This window comes from Petromyzon marinus, chromosome 7 (genome assembly GCF_048934315.1).
Source record: "Petromyzon marinus isolate PM22_M1 ecotype Great Lakes invasive population chromosome 7, UKy_Petmar_22M1.pri1.0, whole genome shotgun sequence".
Lineage (NCBI taxonomy): Eukaryota > Metazoa > Chordata > Hyperoartia > Petromyzontiformes > Petromyzontidae > Petromyzon > Petromyzon marinus.
This window is the reverse complement of record NC_133673.1, coordinates 11377686-11395212: the sequence shown is the minus strand read 5'-3', so window position 1 is coordinate 11395212 and position 17527 is coordinate 11377686. Positions and strand designations below refer to the sequence as shown.

The 17527-nt window shown below is 42.9% G+C and overlaps 1 protein-coding gene across 5 annotated transcripts in view; it reads left to right on the top strand.

The window, feature by feature from the left end:
- Positions 1-17527, top strand: part of LOC116939969 (DENN domain-containing protein 5B-like) — a 54292-nt gene that overhangs the window by 16379 nt on the left and 20386 nt on the right. For 3 of the 5 annotated variants that reach the window (XM_032949083.2, XM_032949082.2, XM_032949084.2), the window contains exons 2-5: positions 7016-7090; positions 9952-10061; positions 13908-14342; positions 14731-15031. In XM_032949083.2, coding sequence (XP_032804974.1) covers positions 7016-7090; positions 9952-10061; positions 13908-14342; positions 14731-15031 — 921 coding nt within the window. The remainder of the gene's footprint in view (positions 1-7015; positions 7091-9951; positions 10062-13907; positions 14343-14730; positions 15032-17527) is intronic. The other 2 variants (XM_032949086.2, XM_032949087.2) reach the window with 1 other exon arrangement.

Here is a 17527-nt window from a genome sequence, read left to right as displayed (position 1 = left end):
CCTTTTCACTCTCGGAATTGATAATCGTTTTGCATGACATATTTCATGTCTCCGCAAAAAAAAAGCATCTGTAAAATGTTTATATTGACCCCCTGCAGCATGTGGAAAGTAATGAAGGGAGATGGATTAGAAAATAAAACGTACCCTTTGAACTGGGAACTTTCTGGTGTCATCCATTAATGATTGGCCTGTAGCCTCGTGGTGCTAATTAATGAGAACTGCAGTTGGATTCCCCGCAGAGCGGTCTCCATTATTTCCTTGGGCCCTCCCCAGTGAGCCGCGATCACTCCCCAGGCCTCCTGTTTAGAGTGGCCGCGCGACTCTGCCGCTGGATCGTGTGTCTCATCTCCATTTCCTGATGCTGCATCTCAAATAACTATGGGTAGTGCAATGGAATAAATAACGCGATGGGGGGGGGGGATCACGCATAGTAATTATTTGCTTCATATGCATGCATTAATTTTTTTGTCAATAATTAAACACGATAACCTTTGAAATAAGCGAAATCACGACCTTTTTTCGGCCCTTTGAGGCCTCTTGATGTGTCTGTGTTTTTGACCGCTGCCTCTTTATCGGGGATGGCTGGGCAATGAAGAGCTCTCCCCGAATGGGATTTCTGCGTGAAATTGATTTTCTTTGCCGGACCTCCCATCCTTGTGGCAGAAGGGAGAGAGCTCTGACCTTCCTTGATGAAACATTAAATCTTCTCGGCACCGCTTGGTAATACCGTGGAAGTGGATGGTATTGCAGCATTAGCTAAGCGCTGTAACCAAACGTGTGCCACACCTGGCCTGGCTTGTGGGCCCAGCAGGATTTGCATATCACAGCGAAAATATATATTTTTTTACAGACACCTTTTGGCGTGTATGCTAGCAAAAAATATATTTTCCCAATAGTTTACTCGTTTCTACGTGTGTATTGTACAGCAACCATTTTACCACGCAGGAATCAGTTGAGCTGCTGTGTGTGTGTGTGTTTTCCCAACTGCACAAAAATGAGATTACGAATCCACAGTAGCAACAACAAAGACCGTGCTGCTATTGATGCACCGTTAAGAGCGGATACTATTAGTGCCTATGAATAATCACCCTGTCCTAATGCTCGATAAATTTGTAGTCTCGTAAGTCTGTCCACTTTGTGAATTGAAATGAAAGCAGTGATTTAGTGAGTTGTGGCTAGAATGGGCCATTACATTTAAAATGGCGCAGTAAGAATGGCTGTGGGATTTTGGCGCCAAATTCAAGGTATAACGAGGGATATAGGTTGTATGCAAATCACAGGGTGGATAAAACCCCAAATACATTCCATATCTTTTTAAGTGCAGTCTCAGCTCATCAGACCTACTGTGTTAGAAGCTTCGCACACTGAGAGCGCACACGGCCTTGGGGGGGGGGGCGGGAGCGCGTGTCGGATGTATTATTAATAAGTCGGTGGTAAACCTGCTTTGTTTTTTATTCTCATAAATAATGCGTTCTGCACACCTATGAAAATGCAATTCTGAAATATGTATTTGTCTGAATTCTTGAGATTTATAATGCCTACTTTCAATTAATCAGATTTGATGTCCAGGGAAGGTTTAGCACAGACTATCGATATTAAACAATTTACTGCAAGAATAAATGGTGAGGGGGGATTGGGGGAGGGAACCATGCCCAGGCATACATATCTGCGCTGTGGAAATGGAGCAATGATACTGGCTTGTGTGGAGGATCTGGAAGAATTGTTACCTGGTAAGACTGTGAGCAATGGTGACATCAAGGGGGAAGATTTCATCCTGCAGTGGATAGATCATGGCTGATGATGAATATGAATTAAGGCGGAGTGGAGCACATCTGTAAGCCAGCGATTTGGAGGTGATTTGGTAAATCGGCGAGATGAACCTGATGGCGGGGTCCCATAAGCCCCCGGCTTTTGCAGGAACTGCGTTGCGACGTCATTTTATGTTTGTTGGAAGGCGAACGATACGGCAATCTATTCCTCTCGACGAGCTCTACACGATGTGCTTATAAAAGTTTCAACGTTGTTTTTCTTCTGCGCATTCGTCCTCGCCACTGCGCTTGGACGACACGACAACAGAATGATCCGCGCCAGGTGGGTCGCCGCGTTTATGTGCGCGGTTTATTCGGGATCCCGGGTTCAGCTAAAATCGGCGAGATGAATAATGTATAATCTGTGTGACTCACCCACCCACCTGCTTGCCAATTATATTCCTGTATTAGGTAGTACAGCAGGTAGGTTTGTTCAATATCTGCATGGGATTTTGAGTGCTCTTCATATGCCTGGCTTTTCTCGAGGTAATTCAGTTTCCATACAAACAGAATCACGAAAACATTGCCATACATCATTGGGCATGACATTTGATAAATAATTATGTTTTGTTATCGCGATTGTAAACACAGTACAATAATCACATGTGATTGATTTTACATTGAGCATTGGTGAAATTAACAAATTAATAAACACTTCAATGTGTTATCCATTATAGTGCAGCTTCCAGGGATTAATTTCAACCAGAGCTGGTTTGAAGTTAAATAAACTAGATTCGAAGCTTTCGTGACTGCAGGAATTACTCTTTGGTTCTTTCGGTAAAGTCACGTAGAAATAAATTTAATCAAATAATAGAATACGACGTTTTGATTGCAACACAAGCAACCATCATCAGGTACAAATGAAAGAGAAAGCAAACCTAATAGACTTGGAAATATAATGCAATACAACACAGAGAGTCGGCTAACATAGCAGTCAACACCCCACCTGGTTGATTACGTTCTTCCAAAGATTGCTAAATTTGAGAGAGAGACAAAACACAGACACGGAGACACAGAGAGAGAGACACACACATAGGCACACAGAGAAACAACGCCTCTGTGTCGAGGCCTTAAATAGAGAAAGGGGGGCAGAGAGAGAGGGGGGGTAGAGAAATTACTGTTATGTTAGCCGCCTCTCTGTGGTATTGCATTATATTTCTAAGTTTACTAGGTTTGTTTTCTCTTTCATTTGTACCTGATGATGATTGATTGTGTTGCAATGGAAACGTCGTATGCTATTATTTGATTTATTATTTTCTCTTTCTACGTGACTCTACCAAAAGAACCAAAGAGAAATATAGTAAACTTGGAAATATAACGCAATACAACACAGAGTGTCGGCCAACAAAACAGTCAACACCCCACCTGGTTGATTACGTTCTTCCAAAGATTGCTAAATTTGAGAGCGATACAAAACATAGACACGGAGACAAACAGACAGACACACAAGCAGAGAGAGACTCACACAGAGACAAACAGAGAGAGACACACACACACATAGGCACAGAGATATGCTTTTGTAAATGAATAAGAGTTGCGGGGAGAAATTGTCTGGCTTATAAATGAAGAAGCAAGCAGGTATGCGGAGCTACGTCTCCGAGATAAGTGGACTCGCATTCCCAGTTGATGGCCAATATCAGCTATTGGGGGAACTGCTGCAATCGCAGGGGGAAAAGCCAGGGCTATTTAAAACCAGAGGAAGCGGCGAGTGAATTTGCGATTTCGGGGTGTGATGACCCCTGCATCACAACAGCTCGGCAGCTCACACAGATCGTCGCATCCTGTTGCATCCTGCATTGGTCCGGGATACGGGTTTGAAGTGTGAACCACCCTCTGTGTGGTCCTTTGAGACACGTCTGAGGGAGAGGGTTTGTTTTAACTGTTGAAATTGCAGTATTTAAATAGGAGCAGTACAGACGTGATCTGCTTAGAGTTTAGAACGTAGCGTGGAGGATTTTGCAATAGGACAGGAATAAGCCGAGCTATTGTCACACCATTATTGCTTCTGTTAAATTGCCACTTGGCATTTGTGTTGTACCCCGAAGAATGCAGACATGAAGCCTTTTTTTATTACCACCAGAATAATGGGATGATAATACGCTGTAATAACACTTCTCCTAATGTGTTTCTCCTTCCACTTTTTATTAACCGATTTAGTGCACACACCAGCATTTTATTAGAGGGTGGGAGGGAATACTAACTTTAGGGGGAGGTGGCAGCAGTTCCAGAAGTCTTATAAAGGTGTCTGCCTTTTTTGAGACACCGGCCAAGGAAACTTCGCAATGATCTGACCTTGTAAGAGGGCCTTAGTAACAGCCAAAGAGGGCAGTTCCATGATTTCGGATGTATATTTCAGATACTTTACAGATGCGCGTAATCAATTGGTATAATCATAAAGTGCCTTATATCGTGGGTATAAATGTCAACCAATTAGGATTGGAATTCAGATAGGAAATATAAAATCCACCTTTCCCAATAATGGAGAAATTCTCATGAATAAAATACCATGGTGTCAACACGTACCAAGTCAAACTTACTTCTTCACCAACTGGGATTGTGCTGGTACATGCAGTTTCGTGTACCTGTCCATCCATTGACTAATTTGATATCTGATCCATATTTTCTAAAGTATAGCTAATTACCTTCAAATGGACACTGTATGATTATGATTTATGACTTTTGACTGTGAACATGCCTCATTTGTAGCGCTTCCCCATAGTTCTCGACAGCTTCAATTATTTTTGCTGCTTCACATTTTTGTTACAGCCGACACGTAACTTTGTACACCTCCCAAACGGTTACTTAATTAAATGCTTAACACTATATACTAAAGATATGGAGCGATGAAATCCGTTTGTGTGCAGTTGCAAGGTGGATTATTATTGATTATTACATCACAGAATTGAGAGATGATGACAGCTCTTGATGACGCCTTCATCTAGCAGTGGATTGACCATGGCTGATGATGTTGACCTTGTCTTGGTTCATTCATCATTATCACGATCCATGGGCAGATTACCCATAGGTGTATACTGCATATTTCGTCATTTGTTTCCACTTTCCTCTGTCTTGTGCCAAAATGCTCAAGCAGTGCACATCTTTCTGGCACCAATCTCTTATGTGGTCGTCAAAGCCATTCTCTTTTCGGTCTTCCTCTCTTTCCGGTTCCTTCCATTTTTTTCGGACAACACACATTCAGTCTTCTTGTTGTTTGCCCATCTTATTCTACTATTATAAATAACAAAGGGGAAATTATCAAAGGTTCTCGATACAGAATTTCAGGTTTATTATGCAACACTTGATTGGCAAAAGAGAGAATCTATCGCATGCAGTTTTTTGTTGAGCTGTACCACAGAGAATTCGTTTTTTTACAATTCAAACCCACAAATCCGGTTTGCATGATGCGGGGTTTAGCTGCATAAATGACTCTGGGCGATTAGATGTAAGAGATGAAAACTGAAATTCCATTTTGGGCTGTCATTTAATCAGCAGTGACTAAAGTACTGTCCCGATCGGTTTTGGCATGAGTTTTTAGCAATTTCACTCCCGTTAAAATGACCTCTTTTCACCGTCATGCTCTCTGCCTCTTCTTTCTTTGAGAACTTTGGTGGCTGATTATGATAAAATGCCTCTCAGGCAGGGTATTTTTGGAGTTTTAATATTCCTGGTTGTAAAATTTAAATGGGTGTTTGTATATATTGTTACAGTTCTATCGATATATTTCATAATGTCTCGTGGTTAAATTTGTTTTATCTTTTTTGAGGGTGTGCGACAAGAGCTTTGGAACCTTACGCTGCGGGGCTAGTGTGGACCATGCTCTACTTGCGGCAACGTCACCACCTTGAGAGTTCCGGGTATCAGAATCTGGCCTGGGCTTCTCGGTTGACTCGGCCTTGAATGCGTACCGGTTTACTGTATCCAGCATGAGCCCCGGGGAGAAGAAAAGTGGTGACCCCTAAAACCCCCGCAACGTGTGTGTGTGTGCCACGTTTTGAGACTCGGGAGGCAGTTTCGTCCAGCACTTTGCCGAACATGCGATGAGGCTCAATGTGCAATCTTTTGCACGTATGTGGCCAAGTGAGTGCTGCTGAAAGTGATTTTTTTTTTACAGCCAGTGTGCCACGACCCTTTTGCAAGAAAGTATTTTTGGTATGGAATGCAAATACCCTGTTCTACTGTAATGTCTCGGGTATCGCCAAAGAAGAGCAACTTTTAACGCCAAACTTTATTGCAGTGTGCTTAATTTTGTCAAGGTTACACAAGTGTATCCACGTTCAGGTGTAAGGTAAAATTGCATGTGCAGACTTGTTAGTTCTTCCACTAACCACTTTGGACACACTCGGTAAGGGTGGATGTGAAAGCGCCTGCACAGCCTCATTGTGTACAACATTTATCAAAAGTAAAACTGCAGAATCAGAAACTTTATTTATACTGGAGGAATCCGATGAGCTATGAAGCTGTTTTTCCACAGATGCCTAGTATTTTCACAGATGTCCAAGACGGGTTTTCCTTGCAATCCAGGTCTGAAACCTTTTGAATGCTGGAGGAGAGTTCTGGTTTGTAATACCAAAGGCTGAATTTCTATGTGGGTAGCGTGTCATTGAATCAATATGCAATCTGATTTTCCTGTTCACCTCTTAAATCATAATTGCTTAACAATGCCTAATTTAGATTTGTCGCAGTAGTTTCCATTGTTAATGAAACATAGTGCAGTTAAATTTCAAAGGATCTTATACCACGTATCTAAACTTGTTTCCTGTTATCTATTTAAATTCAGTGCAATACCAAGTGCCAACTAGATCATTAATTTACGGCATCTTTTACCTCTGTTAAAAGTATGACCATCGTCAGTATATTTATATTAGAATTCTAGTTTGTTAAAAAGAGTATGTAGGTCTGAAACATTTTCGAAGTGAAGAAAGCAAAATTACTTTTCTATTGACATCATACTGCTCTTCTTGCCAGGCAGTGTTGAATGTTGCAAATGGTGAAAAGACCCTGAACTGCTCTTACACATTGTCTTGATGACTGACCTTTATCGATGGCTCGCATTTTTAATTAATTTATTTTTGTCATTTTAACGATTTTTGTTTTCAGGTCTAATTTCATCCCTCGGCAGGACATAAGGAGGCGATTCCATTTTCCCCAAAAGTCCGCCCTCTGTTGTGACGTTTTGTTCACTTGTGCGTCTTGGTGCTGTCGCACAGCTCTGATCGAGTGGCTGAAGGATGAAAAAAGCGGAGCCCCTGTGGCTGCAGGTTCCAGGGAGGGAGGTGCTCAAGGTAAAGCTAGCGCCCACAGTGGCCCCTGCTGTTGCTGCCTGCCCAGCTCTTCTGCAGATCTTCCAGTCCTGTCCTGCCAACAGCCCTCATCTCTTCTGCGTCTTCGCAATTTACCTTCCGCATCTCTTGACCTTTGCGCGCAGCAGTGACGTCGAGTGTGGACGACGAACAGGAGCGAAGCAACGCAAGCTGCGTTTTTTTGAGAGAGAATAAAAACGTGTAAGCAGGGCTCGCCCAAAAGCGCTCCATTGCTGGGCGCGTGACGGTGCATCGATTTTGTCGACTCAAACCGACTGTTTGCGCTCGTGATGCGCAATGAATCGCAAGAGCAAGTGAGTGCAGTTTGTGCGAATTGCACGATAACGCAAAACATTTTGGCCAACGGGCTGGACAAAACTTTTACAAACACGAGAGAGGAAAAAAAATGACGAGCAATTTGTCGATGCCATTTGTTTTTATTCTACCAATTCAGTACAGTAATTGTAAATTGCTTTCAAAATTCGGGTGTGCCCGCTCATTGCGTTGCGGTGTCTGCTTTGTGAGTGCGAACGCACGTGGGTTGGTTTCAGGGTCCATCCTCTCTCCCTGCCGGTGGTTGGGCCTGTGCTCGCTGCAGGTCCGTGGTTTTAGTTTGTTCCTACTTTGCCGTTTCATCTTTCCAACTAGTGGTGTCTGTGGCTTGTTTTCCATTTTCTTCATGTTGGTGAAAATCAGGTTCTTTCAGACTCTTGAGAGATTCTCGTTGATTCACGCTTCCTATTCTCTTGCCGAGCATGACGATGAATCGGTTTATTTGCTGTGATTGCGGTTATTGTGAAGCACTGTTGCAGTTGTTTTCTAATAAGGCTGCGGTTGATTATAAACCTTTTGCATATATGCACTTCGGCGTGATATGCAGGTATTTATCTTTTTCATGGAGTTTCAGAATTTGTATGACCACTGCCAGCTCGGAGCCAAATCTCTGAATGCGAATCGGTGAATGCATTTTGGTGATCACCTATCAACTTATAAGTAGATGAGAAAAATGTAAACCACACATCATATGTTCGTTAATTTCTCAATCCGCTGAATGTGAAAACAAATTAACCTGTTAAATTTGCAATGCATTTTCACACATCTTATACAGTCGTAAAGCATTATTTTAGTGATCGATTTGGTCAATAAACCCTCAGAGGCTTTCTAAACAATTTAGTTGAAGTTTATTTTTGCCAAGCAACGGATGTCACTAAATGTGTTTGTTAAGATTAAGACATCTGTAGCGTGTGTAAATACTGAGGCGCGCACACACACTATATTGTGGAGGCAATGCGTTTAATAAACAACTTACTGATCACTGGGTTCTATTGTTAAGTATGACTATACTGTCCTAGACTGTTCACTATGTGTGGGAGAGTTGGCTATCACCGGGTCGGTAGCACACTTGTAACGGACCCACGGTTTCCCGCCCGAACCTACACGAAGAGCGAAGAGCAGAGTTCTCTTGAGTGGATCCCCAAACGAGCTCCGAATCTTGACTTAAAGCTTTCGTGACTGCAGGAATTCATATTCTTTGGGTCTTTCGGTAAAGCCACGTAAATAGATCAAACAATATATTTTTTTTTAAGAAATAGCAATATCACGACGTTTCGATCGCAACACAAGCAATCGTCATCAGGTGAGAAATATCGCAGCAGCCCGCGATATTTCTCACCTGATGACGATTGCTTGTGTTGCGATCGAAACGTCGTGATATTATTTTCTTTTAATATTTGATCTATCTACGTGGCTTTACCGAAAGACCCAAAGAATATGAGCCCCAAATCCCCTCAACGCTCCCCCTTTATCCCCTGGCCGCCTTCGGCTACGCTCCCTCCTGTGTCAAGACCCGAGCTCTCCGCTCCCGGTCACGTGTCCTTTCGTCCTCCAATGGAGGCTTCCGTTGCTCAGCGCCCCTCCAGCTCTGTGATTGGCGCAACAGCGTAGAGACCGCGTTATGGGTCTCTAACACATCCACTGCCATAACTTTGCTCTCAACGGGATGTTTAACGTCCTCATTGATGTAAGTCATCGCGGATTGTGCATCAGCGTGACCTACATCATCAACATCCACCATAATCACACATCTGTCAGAGGGACTCAACTGGAAAACACAGCACAAAAACGTGTGTTGAGGATAGCTATTGAAAACCGACTAGAATCAAAACGATTACATGTAGTCAGAGTCGAGGGCTGGGTTGTGGAGGGCTTTTGGGAAGCTGAAATTGATCGTCACGAGACAAATATCTTATTAGAAACTTGTTTTAAAAAAACTTAAGTAGCGTTTGGCAAAAGCTATCGAATTTCCACCCGTCCCCGGAGAATGCATTTGCATTTATTTCAGCACGGCATGCTTCGTGTAATTGAACAAAACATTTATTGATGCTCCTGTGGTGGCAGTGGTGCCCAAATCATTATAAAAAAACTCAGCACATTCGTCAATAGCACTGCCTTGTATAGAAGACATATATAATCCACGTCATCTCTCTGGCCTCTATATGTATGTGCTATGAAGAAGGGTCATTTCCAGAAATGTTACCTATTATTTTTTTCCGTTTAAGGCCACAGTGTTATTGATAAATGTGTTGCGTTTCTTGTTAGCAGTGTAATTGAAGTGTTTTTACATCACCACCTTTTATTTGCCTGGAAACTGCAAGTGAATCTGTCTTCTCCAATGAAAGGCATTTTTCCAGGTGTCAACACTGGATAAGGAGCTCAGCAGCGGTGTGCGTTGATGCTTTGCTGATAACATCTCACAGCGTAACTGAACTGGTCCCCTCGTATTGAACCCACACACATTCACGTGCAGTGTTTACTCTCTCTCTCTTCATGTTGTTTTTGCGCAGGAGAAGATTTCGATGCCAGCCCACTGCGGAGGACGTTTAAGTCGAAAGTCCTTGCTCATTATCCGAACAACGTGGAATGGAACCTCTTTGACCAGGATGCAGTTGGCATGGTAAGGCCTGGAAAAAACACGGGAAACAAAAAATGGCATTGCAAAACATGCAGCGCGCAAAGCAGTTTTCATTATGAATGCAATATCTGAAGGTGAGTGATGCCAATAAAAGCAATGACTATGGACAATGTGTTTGTGCATACCTTTGTGTTTTTATCTAATTTTATACATGTTGATTTTTTTCGTTATAAACCGAAACCTGCATGAATAGGCATTGGGGTACGCTATCAGCCGCTCGAGGATGGCTGTATTTCCTTGCTTACATTATAGGGTGCATTAAAAGTTTGTTAAACTTGAATTACAAATCTTAGTGAGCTGAACACACATCTGCGAACGTGTCACCACAATATATAAATGTATACATGTACTAAAATACACGTGGACAGAGCAATGTTCTGCATAGACTTCTAGGATGTGCACTGAGAAACATACACGTATCAAAGCCCAGTAATTATATGATATCAGGGCAACGTTGGCATGTTGATGGAACTGTTGGATCAACGATTGACCCAGCGTTCCATGTTTACTGTGAACCTGTCTCCCTCCTGCTCCCATAATCAAAATATTTAGTGTGGTCCCTGATTTTAATATTAAATCCTACAACTCTGCATTAAATATTTGTTCATCTTTCTTGAGGAATCGGCTTGCGTGGCTCTGTGGTAATTAAACCTGTTAAAACCAATTTAGTCTCATTTTAATCAGTTTTATAATCAAATCGTGTAAGATATTTCTCCGATGCGTTCCTCCAGAGCATGTCTGGTTTATTGAATTAGTCGTAGACGTCATCTTTTATGACGGAGAAATAAATGGCAGATTGCTGTGATTGTTTCTAATGCTACACTGGGGTTAAAACGTGGTAAATATTTAATTAACTGTCATGCGTTGATGAACCACGCGCATTTGTATTCCAGTTGTGCGCCGCAGACAATTGGGGCAATATGGCCCACAAATTAAATTCCTAAGTATCAAATAATGTATGCGGATGTGTGCTTTCAGGAAGCTAATACATATTTATGTTACGCCCATGGCAATGGATTTTCTCTCCGCCACAACCTTCCCCTTTTTACCAAAAAAAAAAAAACTTCAGAGGCGTTTGCTTTCGTGTCATCCTAAATGCTCCATAACTAAAAAAAAAAACTGGTTCTATACATTCATGTTAAGTCGCACTCGTCCTGGTTATTTAAGCGAAGTTGAGCAGTAACGACACTTCATGGACTGTGGGAAATCCATCCCACGAGAGTGTTTTCTGGTCATAACCCACAAGTGCTGTGTGCTCACGATTAATTACTCAGCGTGCTCAGCATTTTAAGGAGGAAATTACATCAAAGGTTGGAGCTGGGTAAATTGTGGTTGGTCATTTTTTACAACATAATTTGATTCATTTTGACTTTTTCTCTATTTTTTTTTCAAGTGAAGTGCTGTATTTTGCGTGAGCTATCGTTTGTGCTTGAAACAACAGCTGCCCCATGATTTTATGTTTCTTACAATTATCGTGAATGAATTATTACGTATTGTGATGCAGTGCTTGTGTAGATGAAGCACAAACACTGCCTAGGGCTAGCCGTCAAAATACAACTATTAACAAACAATAATCTATAACATATTCTTTGGGTCTTTCGGTAAAGTCACGTAGATAGTTTTTGTTATTTGCTTTAAACCTATCTACGTGACTTTACCGAAAAACCCAAAGAATATGAATTCCTACAGTCACAAAAGCTTTAAGTCAAGAAATAATCTATAACGTTTCTCACAACAAATGTATGTAAATGTTGAATACACGATGTAACACAATTGTTGTTCCTGGGTAGTAAGTGTTATTTTGTATTTGCTTATGCCTTAAAAGAATAGAAAATGGCTATTATGCCCCACAAACTTTGCTATTGTAACCAGGACAGTGATATGTAGAAATGTACCTATTTTCAATGAGAAAACGGGCGAATTTGTGTCTTTTCGTTCACATAGTCAGAAAAAAAACACATGAATCAAAATTTACATGTATTTATACTAAAGTAATACAAAAAATACTTTGAAAGATTTAGAAGTGAGTAGTTTTTCGAGATTAAGTCGCACTCGTCCTGTAAATCACTTTCACGAATCAGCCCCCAAATGTAGCCTCCCATCATGTTCTCGTTGGTAGCGGCGTTCAAAGTCCAGTATATCCTGGTGGAAGCGCTCGCCTTGCTCCTCCGAGTACGTTCCCATGTTCTCTTTGAATTGATCAAGATGAGCATCAAGGATATGGACTTTGAGGGACATCCTACAGCCCATTGTGCTGTAGTTCTTCACGAGAGTCTCAACCAGCTCCACATAGTTTTCGACCTTGTGATTGCCCAGGAAGCTACGAACCACTGCGACAAAGCTGTTCCAAGCCGCTTTCTCCTTACTAGTGAGCTTCTTGGGGAATTCATTGCACTTCAGTATATTCTTTATCTGTGGTCCGACAAAGATACCGGCTTTGACCTTTGCCTCAGACAGCTTAGGGAAGAACTCTTGAAGGTACTTGAAGGCTGCCGACTCCTTATCTACAGCTCTGATAAATTGTTTCATAAGACCCAATTTGATGTGCAGTGGTGGCATCAGCACCTTCCGGGGGTCCACCAGTGGCTCCCACTTGACGTTATTCCTCCCCACAGAGAACTCGGTCCGCTGTAGCCAGTCTCGCCTGTGGTAGTGCGCCTTGGTGTCTAAATTATTTGTCGTCATTTTTGTATTACTTTAGTATAAATACATGGAAGGATGTTATTGGAAGGATGTTATTAACCAGGTAAAGTCATAACTGTCTGTGATGCTTCCATCCTACCTGCCTATGTTAACAGTTGTTTCCGAGTCTCTGAGTTACATTACCTTGTTAAATGTCTTTACATTAACAGGCCAAATGTCTCACTAACATAGCTGCTGCTCCCTTTCCCTCGATGCGGCGGTGGCGCTCGTTGTTTAATAGGCTGAATGTCTCTCATTAACACAGCCGCTGCTGTGGGAGCCGTCTCACATTGACATGCTAATCTCTAATCTCGAGCAATACAATGGCTTCTTCAGCACCGTAGCCGTGTGGTTCCATTAACAGATTGGCATGCTAATCTCTAGCAACACAATAGCCGAGGTATACCTAGCTCTGCGATCTTACATTTACTTGCAAATTCCATCTCTAGCCCCGCCCACTTACTTTTGGGTTGTACCCATCTGAAACTTTGATAACCTTTGGCTGCAGTAGCTCTCTCGCTATATTTCTTCCTGCCTCAGAAGTCCGCCTGCTGTATTTTTCACCTGAATACGATTGCTTGTGTTGTGATCGAAACGTCGTGGTTTTTTTAAATTATTTTATGATTTTTCTATCTACGTGACTTTACCGAAAGACCCAAAGAGTATAAATACATGTTTATTTTCATTAATATGTTTTTTTCAGACTTTATGTGAACAAAAATACACAAATTCGCCCGTTTCCTCATTGCAAATGGGTCAATTTCAAAATATCACTCTCCTGGTCACAAAAGCAAAGTTTGTGGGGAATAATAGCCATTTCCTGTACTTTTGAGGCATAAGCAATTAGGAAATAACACTTACTACTCAGGAACAAAAAATAATTGTTACACACTGTTATTTTAGCAATAACTGCTGCATTACATACTTGCAGCAGTCCCGGGTATTAAATTATTTATTCTCCATGAATAGAACAAAAAACATAAAGTGAGTGCATTGGCAGTGCTGCACAAACCAGATAGAGGCTATCACAATTACCACAATCGTGGACATCTCATAAAAAAAATATACATGTCCTACATGACCTTTAATTCATTTTCTACCCTTTATTCACTCTTCTTCCCCCCCCCCCCCCACACATTTCTGCAGCTGTGCATGCCCCGGGGCCTGTCGTTCCGGACGCAGGCCGACAGGCGCGACCCGGAGTTCCACTCGTTCCTTATCACCCGCGAGGACGGCTCGCGCACCTACGGCTTTGCGCTCACCTTCTTCGAGGAGGTGCGCAGCGAGCCGATCCGTGAGGCTATGCAGACGCTGTACGCCATGCACCGCGCCGAGCAGGCGGGCGGAGGCGGGTGCGGAGGCAGCGGCGGCCCCTACGGCGCCCCGTCGCCCGGCTGCAGCTCGGATTCGCTCGTCACGTTGGCCGAGAGCACGAGCAGCGACTTTGGCGACACCGACTCGGCCACCGGACTCTCGTCGTCCCTGCTCAGGATGCGGCACAGCGCCTCGTACGACAGCTCGCGGGACACCCTCTTCACGTCCAAGTGCATCTGCCTCATCGCGCCGATGCCCTTCGTTCAGGTGGCGCTGCTGCTACACCGCCACGCTTGGATCGCTGGCGCGCATGACCTGTGTTCATACGCCGCTTTAACGTGTAGTTTCAACGTATTTTAAGTCATCGAATATTTCGACTGTGATTAGTCTCGCGTTACAGTTTCTTCGGAGCCAATCAAATGGCAGGAAGGCAGGCTTTCTTAAATGTTTATATCCCACGGCTGGGCAAAGCCCCTCCCCCCAGTGTATTTCACGATCCCTTGCCACCAGCTGGATATGAACCGCGGACCTTTTTGCTTCATGCATTTCCCTCACAAACGTGTACGCGCGTACGTCTAACCTCTTGGCGCCAACCGTGCCGATCGCACGTCGCTCACAATCGATGCCTTAATGTCGGCCGGCCCGCGATTCGCAGGCCTGCCGCAAGGCGCTGACGCAGCTGCACACGGCGGTGACGTCCCCCCAGCCTCCGCCCCTCCCGCTCGAGAGCTACGTGTACAACCTCCTGTACGAGGTGCCGCTGCCACCGCTCGGCCGCTCCCTGCGTTTCTCCTCCGTCTACATGCCCCCCGTGGTGTGCCAGCGGCCCGGCCCCCACGAGCTGCCGCTCTTCGACTACTGCCTGCGCGAGGTCTTCGAGCTGCTGGGCCTGGAGAATGTGGTGCAGCTGTTCACCTGCGCGCTGCTCGAGCACCAGATCCTGCTGCTATCGCGCGGTGAGAGGGCAGGAGGTCCGCGGTCGAGCCGCCGTGTAATGACCGCGAGCCACACGAAGGGCTGATTCAAGTGAAAGACGGATATAGGCACACCTCATATAAGTACAGTTCTCATATACGCTTATACTATTACACTTGGGGGGTGGGGGGGTGGAAGTGGAAGTGATAATTATATTCATGTTTTACGGTGTTTAATAAGGTACTGTTATTCCACTTTAATGTACTGTTCTAACGTTTAGTTCTTGTGGAAAGGTGACTTCTATAAACAAAAGAAGGAACAGCAATGAGCTCTCTGATAGCGATGTGTCTCCTGTGATAGCGAATTTGTACATGTAAAATTTTGAAACAAAAGCAATAGCTTCAAGCACACTAAACCCCTCTGCTTGGTTTAGATATGTGGATAACACATTGGTGGTCTGGCCTAACAGCAAAGATACACTTAATGAATTTTGAAATCATCTCAACTCGCAAAACCCATCCATCCATTTCACCATGGAAGTGGAAGTTGACAGAACTCAACCATTTCTGGATATTCTGCTCGGACAGGGTCGAAATGGTAAAATAACACACAGCGTTTACCGAAAGAAAACGCATACTGACGCCTATCTGAATGCAGAGTCACACCATCACCCTGCACAGAAATCTGCTCTTATCAAGACGCTCATTCATCGAGCTAAGAAAGTGAAATTCAACATGTTAAAGAAGCGCTGCAAATGAATGGTTACAATGATGTACAAATCAAAAGGGCATTGAATGCCAAATCCAATAGCACGAGAATTGAAACTGCCCAAGTAATTAAAACGATCAAAATACCGTTCATTGCGGCAGAAACTAATATAATAGCTCGATGTTTGAAAAACAAAACCTCCGAGTCAGATTTGGCATGGTACATAAAATACAGAAATTAATATCTGGTACAAAAGATGTACTACTGAAGCTATCAACAGAAGGTGTGTACAGGATTAACTGCAATTGTGGCAAATGTTATGTTGGGAAAACAGGACGAATGATCAGCACGAGACTAAAAGAACATCAGAGAAATATGAAATACCTCAATTCAACTGTCAGCAGTAGCAGAACACACGTGCCAACAAGGACACTCAATTGATTTTGATAATATTGAAGTTCTGTGCAAAACTAGCTACTACTGGCCAAGACTAATTTGAGAATCTATCGAAATTGAATGAAATAAAAATAATTTTAACTGTTCGGATAGCTACCGACTTAGTGCTGCGTGGAAGTGAATCATCAAATTATACATTGTTTAAATGCATGCCTATACAGGGCACCATACTTGAATAGGGATTACCGTTGGTACGGCAATAGACAGGACGGACAAGATCAAAGTGTTTGCATAATGCACATGCATGATGTACGTTGACTCATTAATCCCCCCCCCCCACTTTGCGCAAGAGCACAGAAGCGTGGTCACCACACCTACGAAACAGGTGGACTTCTCCACAAATCTGGCTGTCGCCTAGTTGCAATTACTGGCGAAACGTCGTACTCGGATTGTAAATGTTGTGGCATGTTCTGTTTACGTGACAACCCTTACTCGTTGGCTGTGTCGGGTGGTGGCGGGTATTAGCGACACATTTATATGTTTACACGATCTAACACAAAAAAAAAACCTCTTGTGGTTTCAAATATAATGTTAGAATCTGACAGCGATTCTTTTTCTTGCATGATTTAGAATATCTGTGGTCACAATGGATCAGTGGATCACATGCAAAGCAACACCCATGAACATCTACATTACAGTCTTAAACACCTTGTGTACCATTCTTGCTTTTATCCATCTGCCATTTGCCTGCCCACTCTAGAAATTCGATGATATGCTGTTAACACCTACAGGGTTTAACATGAAAGAAATTATACCTAACGGTGTTAATATTGCAACTACTAATGAGCATTTTGGCAGAAATTAGGCCATTTCGTTCAAAATAAAGTTAATCCTTGGTAATGTTAATGTAACTTGCCAGGAGCGCAGTACGGTATATTTCAATGGATAATATCACACTGAGCAGGCATCCTTGAAGATATACGTAATAAAGGCAAGGAGCCTGCGTTAACAGTTGCCAGATATTATTTATGCCACGGAACAGATGCCGGTTTATGTGAAAATGTTAATACCTATTCTGGCTGCCAATTTATAGTGCAAATATGAGGGCTACCTGCTGATAGATGGCAACAGGGAATAATGAATCCGTCTAAAGTTTATCGTTTAAAAAAAAGTGATTTGCATCTGTAATTGTCAGGCGCTATTATGAATGTAATTAGCTGCCTCTCTATAGGGTTTCCTTTATGGGCCACTTAGTTTTTATATCGCCTTCGTATTTGCCCGTTCCGTTTAAGTTTTACTCCACTTGAAATACTTTCTGTCAGTTCTTTTTGTGGTCTCTTTTATAATGAACAAAAAAAAAACAACCCCCGTAGTACAACGATGCCAAGAGTCCCTGCCAGTAGTTTAACCCCGCCATTACAATACTCTTTTTG